At 32.3% G+C, this 12764-nt stretch overlaps 1 protein-coding gene across 1 annotated transcript; it reads right to left on the bottom strand.

The window, feature by feature from the left end:
• Positions 1-3551: 3551 nt before the first annotated feature.
• On the bottom strand, positions 3552-12545 carry LOC128550231 (uncharacterized). Its single transcript, XM_053528839.1, has 6 exons — positions 12415-12545; positions 11346-12160; positions 10373-10650; positions 8480-8596; positions 8192-8330; positions 3552-7610 (listed from the first exon to the last, which is right to left on the bottom strand). Exons 1-5 carry the CDS (start codon positions 12498-12500, stop codon positions 8196-8198), a joined length of 1431 nt encoding a protein of 476 aa, XP_053384814.1. The 5' UTR covers positions 12501-12545; the 3' UTR covers positions 3552-7610; positions 8192-8195.
• Positions 12546-12764: the final 219 nt, after the last annotated feature.

Here is a 12764-nt window from a genome sequence, read left to right as displayed (position 1 = left end):
CCATGGATTGACTGTGTCTTATATAAACAGGGTTGTTCAACTTATCGGCCATACGATTATTAGTGATCAGTCGAAAGTTGCATTTGTTATATGTACGTGTAGGTCCGTACATATTTTTATAATTTGTGGATCACTTTGCTACAAATCTCTAACACATGGGTTATGTTGAAACAGACATGTAAATCCCCCCTGTTTTCTTACGTTTCCAGTCTGCTGGTTAGCTCAGTCAATCGCTTGGATGGATTATATTATTATTGTAGCATAGTTTGCTATAACCATTCCCTCGCACCGGTCCGTTTGTTCATATATTACATTGAAACAATTTTTTCAATATTTTAATATTTTTGTGCGTTTGTTTGCTGAAGACTTTCTTGACTTACATCAGATTTTATTTTTGATCTTGGTGTTATGTTTCATTTCGCATTTACTTAATCTAGGAAGAATATTTTGTTGATATATCATCTCATGTCATAGAGATCTCTGAGAGCATCTTTGCCTCGTTTCTCATTAGTGCGAAGTACTAGAACCTACAATTACCTATTAGGTCTGGTATGTTCTGCGCTTATTTTCATAGTTTTCTGCACCTTCGCGCTGCTATGTTGCTTCCAGGCATTTAGCTGGAGCTTTGTCTTTCATATTTTCTCATTATTTTCATATATACCATGCTATATATTTACAATATGCCATAATTTTCATTTGAAAATTTACAATAAAGTCACGGCCTTATCCCACATAATTTGTTTTGTTTTTGCTATATTACTTGGTACATTCACTTTTGTCTTAGAACCGTTGAACTCCCTTATGCAGTCAGACCCGTACTGTAGACAGCCTCCAAAAAATATAACCTGCTTACTATGGTCACACGTCACCTGTCTTGAGAAAATATATGTTTTCACAAATACCGGCATTTTTCAGTCCCCAAGGGAGGTTCTGCAGCCGGGTTTGACTGTATATATATATAAATACCCTAGCACCCACCAATAAATTAACTGATTCTTAACGTTTTCAAAAGGCTGTCTAATTCTAATGTTTTGGAAGATATTTCTGAAATTCTGTCTATGATATTACTATTACAATAATGCTAAATAATTGATTTCATCTATGCAGTTTATGCATGTATTATCTTTGCAGAACCATAAGTCAAGTCATAAAATGTGCAAGGCCTAGTCTCCTGTACATTTTTATAGTTCTTTACAGATTGGTTATGCATATGTTGTCTTAATGCTTTTATTGTAAATGTCAATGTTGGTTTATACATGAATGAGATTTAATAAACGAATAAACATGAATATTGAATAGTTTGCTATCGGTTGTTTTTTAAACAATCATTCGGTTTTTGTAGAGTAATATAATACGGTTGAAATTCAATTTTGGGAAATAAATCATCTGCAAGAGTCTAGAATTTTTCACATTCGAAGTGATTTGCCAAAATATGGACATTTCATTTTTGCGTTGTTTAGACTTTAGCATTGTAAATCACAAACATAATTCTGAACTTGCGACACCACCATGTATTTCAGTGTAACAGCGGCGCCAGGCTCTCAGCATAATCTCGGACTGACGGACAGCGAGTGATCACAATTATTGGTGTATGACAGACAGACGGACGTATAACTATAAATACACTTTATGTGTGGGGCTGAATGCTGGATACCTGTTACTTTAGAGAACAACTAAGACATTTATTGTTACTAATTTATTTCATTTTGCATATATTCAATTATAATGATTTACTGGATAGAAATTATTTTGGAAATTAAGGAATTTCATTTGAGAGATATTTAAAGAATTATCTTTTACTTAATATTAATGTAATTGAAAATATAATATATACTAGGTGTAACCGTATTAAGGTCAACGATAATCGTTTTGCATTGAACTGGGTCCAAACTTACTTGCCAATGCTGCGCTTTTTTATACTGTCCTTAGAGGCGGCAATACACATTTTTGTCTCGGTATATATGCGGTCATAGGTATAACATGTTACAACTGACTGATTAATCAAGGTATAAACAAGTTCTCACACGAATTAAATACCCTAACCACCAATAAAAATAAAGAAAAGTAAAACTCTAACCAATGACAAAAGGCCTATCATCTTAACATTTAGTAGAGTTTCCAAAATAGCGAGGTTGATACTAAAAATGATCGAAAATTAATTGAAAGTGAAAGTGGTAAGAATTTTATCCTATTACATTCCTATCTCCTATGAAAAATAAGATTAAGCTGATAAATACGTAAACAAAAATTAAAGTAAAATGAACTTCTGTACAACAAACTGAAGCTATACTAAACACAACTTAAACTATACTTATAATGGTAATGAAATGTACAAGACCCCCTCACACTCCCTAACAGCGGCTTCTCTAGATAAAGATTGAATGAACTCCATGATCCCAAAGTACAAGTAGATATAACAAAACGGTACACATTGAGCTGTAATATTAATGTATTATACAAAGCAATCGTTTACACCGCATTCAAGCAAATATAAGTTCTACCTAAAATAGAATATAATCTCCCTTCTACTAAATCTCAATTCTTGATTCAGTAAAGGCAATCAATAGGTTGTACGTTAAAAAAACTAAAATGACCTTAACAATCCATATACAAAGTGGTTAATGATTACAATCATTCAGTCAAATGATTTATCAGGAAACATCTAACATATTACACTCTGTATAAAATGTTTGTGTTCAAGAAAACATGTAGCAAATAAGACTATGTAAGGCTTGTATATTAACCGTATTGGCATAATTTGGCGAAAATCTCACGTCTTAATGCACAATCTTACACAAAATCTAAAAAGTAGATCCCTCGGAAGCATCGGGAACAAGGCAAACTGTGAAAATTGCAGACTCGGTTTGATTGAGTCTGTTCATGAGCAGTAATGGAAACTGCAACACTGCCCACGACCCCTAGCACCGGCTTATGCAGTATTCAGTTTTCAAATCTAAACGAGTTGAAATCAATGATCCCGAACGACCAGAAAATATAACAACACTGAGAGGAAGTCGGGGCGACATTTTACGGCTGCTACACAGCACTTAACACAAGCCTTACTTACTGTAGCTGGCAACATACATAGCAGCTTCTTCTCCTGAAAATCTTTCATAAATCATAAAAATGTTAGACTGTCTATCTTTAAAGGCACTGCATGGACCTCCAGATTTGGATACTGTCTCTTCGCGCGTACAGTCTCGCAGAAAGAGATATCACTTATAATATTTACCAATTTTGTTGATGCCAACAATACATTTTCGTTCTACACAAAATACACAGTGGATGTAAAAATATAATCAAGTACATTATTTACAAAGGGGAGAACAAAAAAGGAGATAAAATAATTCCTTATGATAGGATAGTCTCTTTACAATAAATAGGATGAATATACTAGTAAATTATTACCATAGAAAACTGGCTTTAACAAAATATTAGTCTGTAAAACATTAAATCTATAATTACATAATCATATACAGATAAGGTAGTTCCGCACCTTTGATAAACCGGAAGTAATAGCGTAACGTCATTTATCCCGATGTTATAGATCGCCTGGACTCGGTATGAGGAAATGAAATCGTTCTATGAATTAATGGCAAAACGCCAGTAAATTTATTAAAATGGCTACGTTACCACCTTTCTGAAGATAAAATATAATATTAAGATGTCTAACACACGTTAAATAATTCTAAATAAGGTCTTAAAATAAGGGTATAATGCGCGGATCCCATTAATAATGGCCAAATATCTTAATAACAAACAGATGGACCAACACATTTTATTTCACAGTATTATAGATAGTATGTTTATTTAAGGTTGTGAGGAGTTTCTTTTAAACCTACATTGTAGAAAAAGTTCTATACGTTAAAATGTTACCAAAATTGTGATTTTCCTATAAACGCCTATCATGAAACCTTTTTTACCGCCCAAATCAGTCTAGCAAAAAAAAATCAATATTTTGAAAGGCGCCTTTTTCCGTTCGTAGATGGTGTCTCATCGCGCGTACAGTCTCGCAGAAAGATACATCACTTATATTATTTAACAATGTTGTTGATGCCAACAATACATTTTCGTTCTACACAAAATACACCGTGGATGTAAAAATATAATCAAGTACATTATTTACAAAGGAGAGAACAAAAAAGGAAATAAAATAATTCCTTATGTAAATTAAGTCCCTTTAACAATAAATGGGATGAATATATTAGTACATTATTACCATAGAAAATTTGCTTTAACAAAATATTAGTCAGTAGAACATTAAATCTATAATCACATAATTATAATTATACAGATAAGGTAGTTACGCACGTTTGATAAACCGAAAGTAATAGAGTAACGTCATTTATTCCGATGACAAAGAATAACGCCTGGACTCGGTATGAGGAAATGAAATCGTTCTATGAATTAATGGCAAAACGCCAGTAAATTTATTAAAATGGCTACGTTACCACCTTTCTGAAGATAAAATATAATATTAAAATGTCTAACACACGTTAAATAATTCTAAATAAGGTCTTAAAATCAGGGTATAATGCGCGGATCCCATAAATAATGGGCAAATATCTCGAAAACAAACAGATGGACCTACACATTTTATTTCACTATATTATAGATAGTATGTTTATCTAAGGTTGTGAGGAGTTTCATTAACAACTACATTGTAGAAAAAGTTCTATAGGTTAAAATGTTACCAAAATTATGATTTTCCCATAAACGCCAATCATAAAAACTTGTGTATACGGCCCAAAACGTTTCAAACCAGTCTAGCAAAAAAATCAAGGTTTTGAAAGGCGCCTTTTCCGTTTGTAGATGGTGTCTCATCGCGCGTACAGTCTCGCAGAAAGAGATGTCACTTATAATATTTACCAATTTTGTTGATGACAACAATACATTTTCGTTCTACACAAAATACACAGTGGATGTAAAAATATAATCAAGTACATTTAAAAAGGAGAGAACAAAAAAGGAGATAAAATAATTCCTTATGATAGGTAAGTCCCTTTACAATAAATAGGATGAATATACTAGTAAATTATTACCATAGAAAACTGGCTTTAACAAAATATTAGTCTGTAAAACATTAAATCTATAATCACATAATTATAATTATACAGATAAGGTAGTTACGCACGTTTGATAAACCGGAAGTAATAGAGTAACGTCATTTATTCCGATGACAAATATCTTAATAACAAACAGATGGACCTACACGTTTTATTTCACCATATTATAGATGGTATGTTTATTTAAGGTTGTGAGGAGTTTCATTTAAACCTACATTGTAGAAAAAGTTCTATAGGTTAAAATGTTACCAAAATTATGATTTCCCCATGAACGCCTATCACGAAACCTTGTATACGGCCCAAAACGTTTCAAATCAGTCTAGCAAAAAATCAGTATTTTGAAAGGCGCCTTTTCCGTTTGTAGATGGTGTCTCATCGCGCGTACAGTCTCGTAGAAAGATACATCACTTATATTATTATAATCACATAATTATAATTATACAGATAAGGTAGTTACGCACGTTTGATAAACCGGAAGTAATAGAGTAACGTCATTTATTCCGATGACAAAGAATAACGCCTGGACTCGGTATAAGGAAATGAAATTCTGTGAATTAATGGTAAAACGCCAGGAAATGTATTAAAATGGCTACGTTACCACCTTTCTTAAGATAAAATATAATATTAAAATGTCTAACACACGTTAAATAATTCTAAATAAGGTCTTAAAATCAGGCTATAATGCGCGGATCCCATTTATAATGGGCAAATATCTCAAAAACAAACAGACGGACCTACACATTTTATTTCACCATATTATAGATAGTATGTTTATCAAAGGTTGTGAGGAGTTTCATTAACACCTACATTGTAGAAAAAGTTCTATAGGTTAAAATGTTACCAAAATTATGATTTTCCCATAAACGCCTATCATGAAATTTGTGTACGGCCCAAAATGTTTCAAATTAGTCTAGCAAAAAATCAAGCACTCGAAACTATCTTTTTTATTTGCCAAATGGTCTAAGTGTATTTTAAAGTTTTCAAAAATCAGGTTTAAATCAAATTCTACATTGTAGAAAAAATTCTGATCCAAACATGCGGAACTACCTTAACATGATGAATTGAAATATATATATTTTTTAAGAACTGAAAAACATATAAAAAATAATATTCCTTAAAAAGTATTATTAACTTCATCCAGACAAAGCAAAGTAGTTTTTGTTGTTTAACTGGTGACATGTAATTCACAAAAATCAAAAATGTTCCTGGAATCGACCAGACTCTCTAAAAAAATGTACCACTGTGACTTAAGTATTGAATTTATGTTATAACATCATATAATGGGTTATTCTAAAAGCCTATATTATTTTCACCAGAGCATAAACTTTTGAAATATATGCTGTTAAAAATTCATAAAAAATCGTGTTGTAATAAATGTGCATCAAATTTTGTGTACAAAGTATATTTGTAGTGACATATATTCGTAAACTTTTACATAATTCATCATTGCAGGAAAAAGGTTAGTTTCTAGAATCTTATCTGCGTTTTTTTTAATTTCGAACTATCACATTAAGATCTTTTATCAATATGTATTTTTTAATTATTGACCAGAGTTACTCATCCAAAAATAACACGAAAACTAAACTCTGATTCCAAGAAGTAACGGAATGTTGCATTACATGTAACAGCAGTTTGAAAATGTATATTATCTGTAAAACTTTGTAAGAACTTCCTTTTGTCAACTATTGTGCAGTAAATGAACACAGAAACCTAGTTTTTCGTAAAACCGTGTTCTTTTAATAGAGAGCCTAAAGGAATGGAAGTTTATATTCTTAGATAAAAACATTTTTTTGGGAGTTATTAAACATATAGCCTGTTATATAGGCACATACTTAAGGCCAATCTGGTACAAAAAAAAATTGATAATAGAGAGATTAATAATGAGGCTACTAAGCAGAACTGCTATTACAGCGACAGAGTCGAGTCGAAAGTTATACATCAAAAGCATGTTGATTGTTTTGGCTCTAAAAGTAGTCAAATTTCTTAACCCTTTTTTGTCAAAATCATATCTCTATTTTGTTAGCACTAAAACTGTATACAAATGTTATGCGAAACACATAGATAACTCTTTAGCTTACATAGAAGCCATTTGAAGAATGGAAGAAATTAATCATTTCTGCATTTTTCAACTTGTCAGAGCAAATTTGATTAACAAGTTAAAACCAGTAAAACCAATAAAACTAGGGGATAAACATACTTCTTGGAGACAAAAGTCAAAGCGTACGTCGTACATATATATTCATGCACAAGTAAAGTCATAGCAGACTATTCTTTGCCATTTAAAACTTAACTTCAAAACAATGATTTGTTTTATTTCTCTGGAATTAAATCAAATACTCCACTGGCTTAAAGTTGTCTAACTTATATACACCATGTACAAAGCGTTTTAATTTGCAAATACATTACAGTCCATATCATTTAATATGTCAAAAGCTAGGACAATCACACAATGACTCTGTTATCATAAGCACGCACCAGTCATCATAGTACAGTGACATCTGCTTACTTCGGTGCTGAAGTGTTTCTCTAAGTCGTAATATTTTGCTGAAAACGAAATAGGAATGTATGAGTGGTATAGCTATTTGCAGAAAACATTCAACAAAACAGACTTAAAAGCTTATAAAATACAATTAATGTAGGTTTTATAAGTTACTACTTTCAACTATTGTATTATATGATTAACCAATGCAGTGACAGGTACAAAACATTCGTCTCGAGTTCCTAAAAGTCATTCTATACATCTCCACGGATAGAAGAAGGACTTCTTGATACTTTTAAAACATTTAAAAACATTCTTGAATCATAAGTTAACGTATATAATGGATAAGGAGTCGAATCCTAATACATCTAGGTTATTATCGGAGTTATTGTTTTGGATGTTATTAAGTTATGGCCATTGGCTTATTTAAAACAATGCATAAAACTGTTTTTTAAAATAATAAAATGCAGGCAGATCTTTGAATAAAACTTATCAATTCACTCGTGCTACGAACTCGTGATCCAATTATTGCAAATACTGATAATTTGCTATATTTCTATAGTTTATTCACTGATGAAATAAAGAAATATGTGCTTATTATTTCTCAAATACACTGTGTATTCAATTACATTGTTTGTCAGCTTACCTTCCTACTTCGATTCTGTGTCAGCTGTTTCAAGCGGCGTCTTGACTTTCTCAATTTTGAAGCATACAAAGTCATCTCTCATTTTCCTAAGTCCTTTTGCATCTCTCATACATGGACGTATGATATGTAGTTCTGCGTTCTGTTGTTAAAACATAAACATGTATTTGTTTACACATGTACATGACAGATTCATCGAGTAATATCAAATAAACTAATTATTAAATTCAAAATGTGAATTACAATAGATTTATTCGTTAAGCATTTTGTCTCTACAAGAGTAAATGGTACCTTTTCCTTTTTCCGGTATGCCAATATTGCCACTTGCAACTGCTTTAGACTGTCGTCTTTAACTTTCACAAAAAGAGCCAAATCAATTTTGTAGGTGGTATGATCCGGTTCCTCTTGCTGTAAAAATAAAACGTACTTGAACGCCTACTGCGTACGTAAAAATGTAGAAATAATACATATTACCTTTGCAAATCAATTTTGATACTCTTTTTCATTTCATACCATACATAACTAATAATGAAAAATAATGTCACAATTACCAAGGACATGCGATAGTTTTTATGAAATTGTGTGAAATGAATTTCCTGTTGGCCAATGCAGCCAAAGACTAGGGCATTACTAATGCCTTACGCATAACCTAGGCTGTCTTCCTACATTTGCAAACAATGCAGCATAATCTGTAAAATGTATAATCATATACATACAACACTTTCACATACAGAAATACGAATATTCCTATATTCCTCGTCAACATAGCGTAACACATGTTAATGTAAACTATTCCATTTGGGGACAAATATATTATCTTACAACAGAAATTCCCGTTTTCACTCACATAACAGGATAAAGTATGGCTTAAAATTGCAAAACATGCATCATGTACTGGTCACAGACTATGAAACCTTTAAGAATATTTCCATCTACTTTTTGGTCAATCTTGGACATTTTACAAATCGTACTGGCGTAACTTTCAAACGTCTTTCTCAGTATTATATCATATAGCTACTGCTATCAGATCTTTGTAATAAAATACAGTACAGTTCAGTTTAAGTATTATAAGATGTCTTGACACTTACTTATTTGACATTTTGTTTCAATAGATCATTGCTCGTTTAAGACGATATAATTCGGACATACGTGAATAAGACACATTTGTTTGCCTCAATTCCTCTGATACTTTAGTTTCATCATTTTTCAAATTTATGCAATACGTACTTATCTTTAAATAAAGATTTTACTAATGGAGAGATATGATACCAATGAAATACTTTAAAGTTCAACAGTTTAAGCACGTATTCCGATGGCCTCGCACAGCTTGCCCCTACACATCAACTAAGGAACACTTGTAATTTGTGTCAAATTATTTTGAAATCCAGCCATCAGTTTGTGACAAGAAGAAGTTTCCACTATAGCCCCATAAAGGCAACAGTTCCCGGCCCCTTCTGACAATCTTTTGAAAGAATGATCTGAAGAAGTTTAGTAGAGGGTCACCCAAGGAATATTTGTGTGAAATTATTTTAAAATCGTGCAAGCGCTTTCTAAGAATAAGATTTTCAAAATTTTCCAAATTCAGTAAGAAGGGAAGATTTCAAAATTTTCTTGACAGAGGAAACTATTTACTCCCTCTTGTGGTCATGCTTTTAACAAATCAAAATGACTTAACGAATTGAGTAGAGGGTCACCCAATGAACATTTTGTTTTGCAATATTGCTTTGAAATCGGAATTGCGGTTTCTGGGATTTTGCATGGATGACATAGATTTAAAGGAACTTGAAAGAGGACCACCCAAGAAACATTCCTGTAAAGTTTAGTTGTAATTGGCTTTTTGTTTAGTAGATGTTCTTTAAAGACGTTGTCGACAACGAACAGATGGGCGACGTACATTCAACGAACCGAAAGGCTCGTCATGAGCATTTCGTGCGTAGGTAAACTGGAAATCATTAATTTTTAATTCATGAAAAGAATGTAAGTTTTATACCTGGAGTACAATCCTCGGCGTCGTGATTTCTTTCATCACTATTAAAGATAAACGTATTAGGATAACATGCACAACAAGAATGAAACGCTGAAAAGCAGTCTATGCAGTATCTGCCCATTTCTCAAAGACTATTGACACGTTTGACATTACATCATTTCTAATACATGTAATTAAATCGTAGATATACTACATACCTTCTTATACTTGCATTCATCTAAGAATGATAAAAACTTTTCAGTATCATCATTGAAGACTCCAACCATCCCATCTTCTATCGTTGAAATTTCTCTCATTTCCACATATAGTTCTCTCTTTCCGTTCCAGGCAGACATAACTTGTGCCAGGTTGTTGAGTTTAAGTTTGTGTTTATCTTTATCTTTAGGTCCGGTTTTGGCAACAATTTGAAGAATGTCTTTATAAGTGTCCACCTTCAATTGAAGTTGTGAATCTTTTTCTTTGTCCAACATTTTGTCTGATGAAAAAAATCAAATGCATTTTGAAACACAACCATGATGATTATTGTTTAGTAGCTATATATTTTGCTACTGAAAAGTAAAGGTTATTTTGTAGACCGAATTTATAAGAACATCTTACTGATTAAAATATATTTGAGACGCTTTAAAGTAGCTTTTTATACTGAAAAATACAATAAGAGAAATGCAAAGAAGGTATTTCACGTTTTCATAAATGGATATGATATCAGTGTTTCTAAACTTTTATTTTATGTATTACTCTGTAATCCGAATTTTCAGTCTTCCTGTAAAATGTAAGTCACACAGTCGAACTAGCTTATCCAATTTAAAGAAGGTGTAATGGTGAGTTATACTATATAGTGCATTTTATGTTACACAAGCAGGGGTAGCTTTAGATTTTAAAGTCTAAGAAACCAATGCATTTCCACCGCAAAAAATCTTTCTATTGCTAGTCTTAAAAGTACTACCTAAACTGAAGAATCATGGGATTTGATAGAGAACTAATGCCTTTAGAAGGTAAACTTGAAAACATTCCTACTCCTATTAAATTACTTTTTAAATAATTTATTATTTCTCGTGATAAAAAGCTACTTATAATGAATGATACGAAAGTACTGAATTTCTAAACAATAAAAATTAACTCTTTAACAAAGATACAAAAAACAGTGGCACAGAAATAAAACAAACTTCCTACCCATAAATTCATTAAATAAAGTCTCCTTCAGTTGGCTTGTATTGTTGAAGAAATGATAAGCTATTTTGTATTCCTTTTGTATTTCTCCGAATTTCATCGTGAAGCTTAGTTCAGACGTCGAATCCACTAAGTAAGCTATCTTTACATCACTTGAAGCGTACTGCAATGGCATTTGTGGCTCTGTGCAAAGTAGTTTTTGGTATTCTTTCATATGTCTACCTATGTATGTATTCAGGCTTCCGATAGTAATGAAATCTTCTCCCATAAATGGACATATACCGCATCGCATTCCATCCCTCTGTAAGAAGCAATTATCGTTTGTGGACTTCATTGTCAGTGCTTGTATGAATATCTTCTTGAATAAACTCCCTGACCCGTCCGGTTCTTTAATAGCCGCCTGATCCGGTCGACAAGCATTTAGCTGCGAAATATTGTCGTCGTGAGATGCAGAGTCATCTAATCTGATTATAGGCGCTTCACAACAGTCTAGTGTAATTATGAAATTCTTGTCTTTTCTGTCGGCTGTCTTGCCATTATTTTGTACCAAAAAAGATCGAAGCATGTCTTTGAAATTGGACAAAGACAGGTGTTCACATTTATACTCCTGCTCTTTAGATGGCACCACTGTGTCAACTTTTCTTTTTTGTATTATGAAACCATCTGCTTTTGAATAATGTCCTGAGTAATAAAAGAAAATAGTCTTAATATCATTTTCCTTAAGATCATTGAAAGCGCGTTGTAGTTGTGAAATGCAGTCCTCGCTGTGTTCGGGTGATGTACTGTCGCTTGGCGTTATTGTTCTCACATACTTTTCTCTGCAATTGTATAAACGCATTAGAAGTAACATCGAGTATTTTGAGCGAAGTAATGACAACATATACATAATTTTACATTCTAAGGAAACAAAAGTTATTTGTGTACTGGGCGAAAATTGAACTAAACCTGTGTCTTTTAAATGAAATACCTGCTAAGTGAGCATTTTGTGCAAGTTTCAGATAAATATGTTCCTTGTGTTCTACAGAAGAAACATGTCTGCCAAACTTGATAAATCGAATGCGGCGATATTTACCTGATGCCCACCACCAATGGACATTTAGATATGATGACCTTTTTTATGTCAGCAACATCTATAGCACATGAGTTTGAGAAATTCATATCGTCATCGTATCGTCCAGCTAAGAGCACCGCGCCATATTTTGAACCTATAAACAATGTAAATTAACCAACATTTTTCTTTGATCTTAACCCTTTATATTCAGACTTATTCGTTTCATTTTATTTCAGAGTTTTCAAAATAATGTAACTCTACTCTTTGCAGTCATGTTTAAAGTGAAATTATACATATTTTTCAAGTAAAAATCCAGCTGAAATAGATATGTGTGTAAAAAGGGTGGAGGAAATTATAGCTTTTAACACAAT

The sequence above is a fragment of the Mercenaria mercenaria genome, chromosome 17, assembly GCF_021730395.1.
Source record: "Mercenaria mercenaria strain notata chromosome 17, MADL_Memer_1, whole genome shotgun sequence".
Taxonomy (NCBI): Eukaryota; Metazoa; Mollusca; class Bivalvia; order Venerida; family Veneridae; genus Mercenaria; species Mercenaria mercenaria.
The sequence above is the reverse complement of the archived record's forward strand: the minus strand, read 5'-3'. Positions and strand labels throughout refer to the sequence as shown.

What these genes read in the sequence shown, in the direction of transcription:
- LOC128550231 (XM_053528839.1), bottom strand. Translation starts at nt 12,500, where the DNA reads ATGAATTTCTCAAACTCATGTGCTATAGATGTTGCTGACATAAAAAAG. An exon ending in ATGAATGCAAGTATAAGAAG is followed by an intron (nt 8,597 to 10,372) that starts GTATGTAGTATA and finishes TTATTTTTACAG; the next exon opens with CAAGAGGAACCGGATCATAC. An exon ending in CATACCGGAAAAAGGAAAAG is followed by an intron (nt 8,331 to 8,479) that starts GTACCATTTACT and finishes TTTTAACAACAG; the next exon opens with AACGCAGAACTACATATCAT.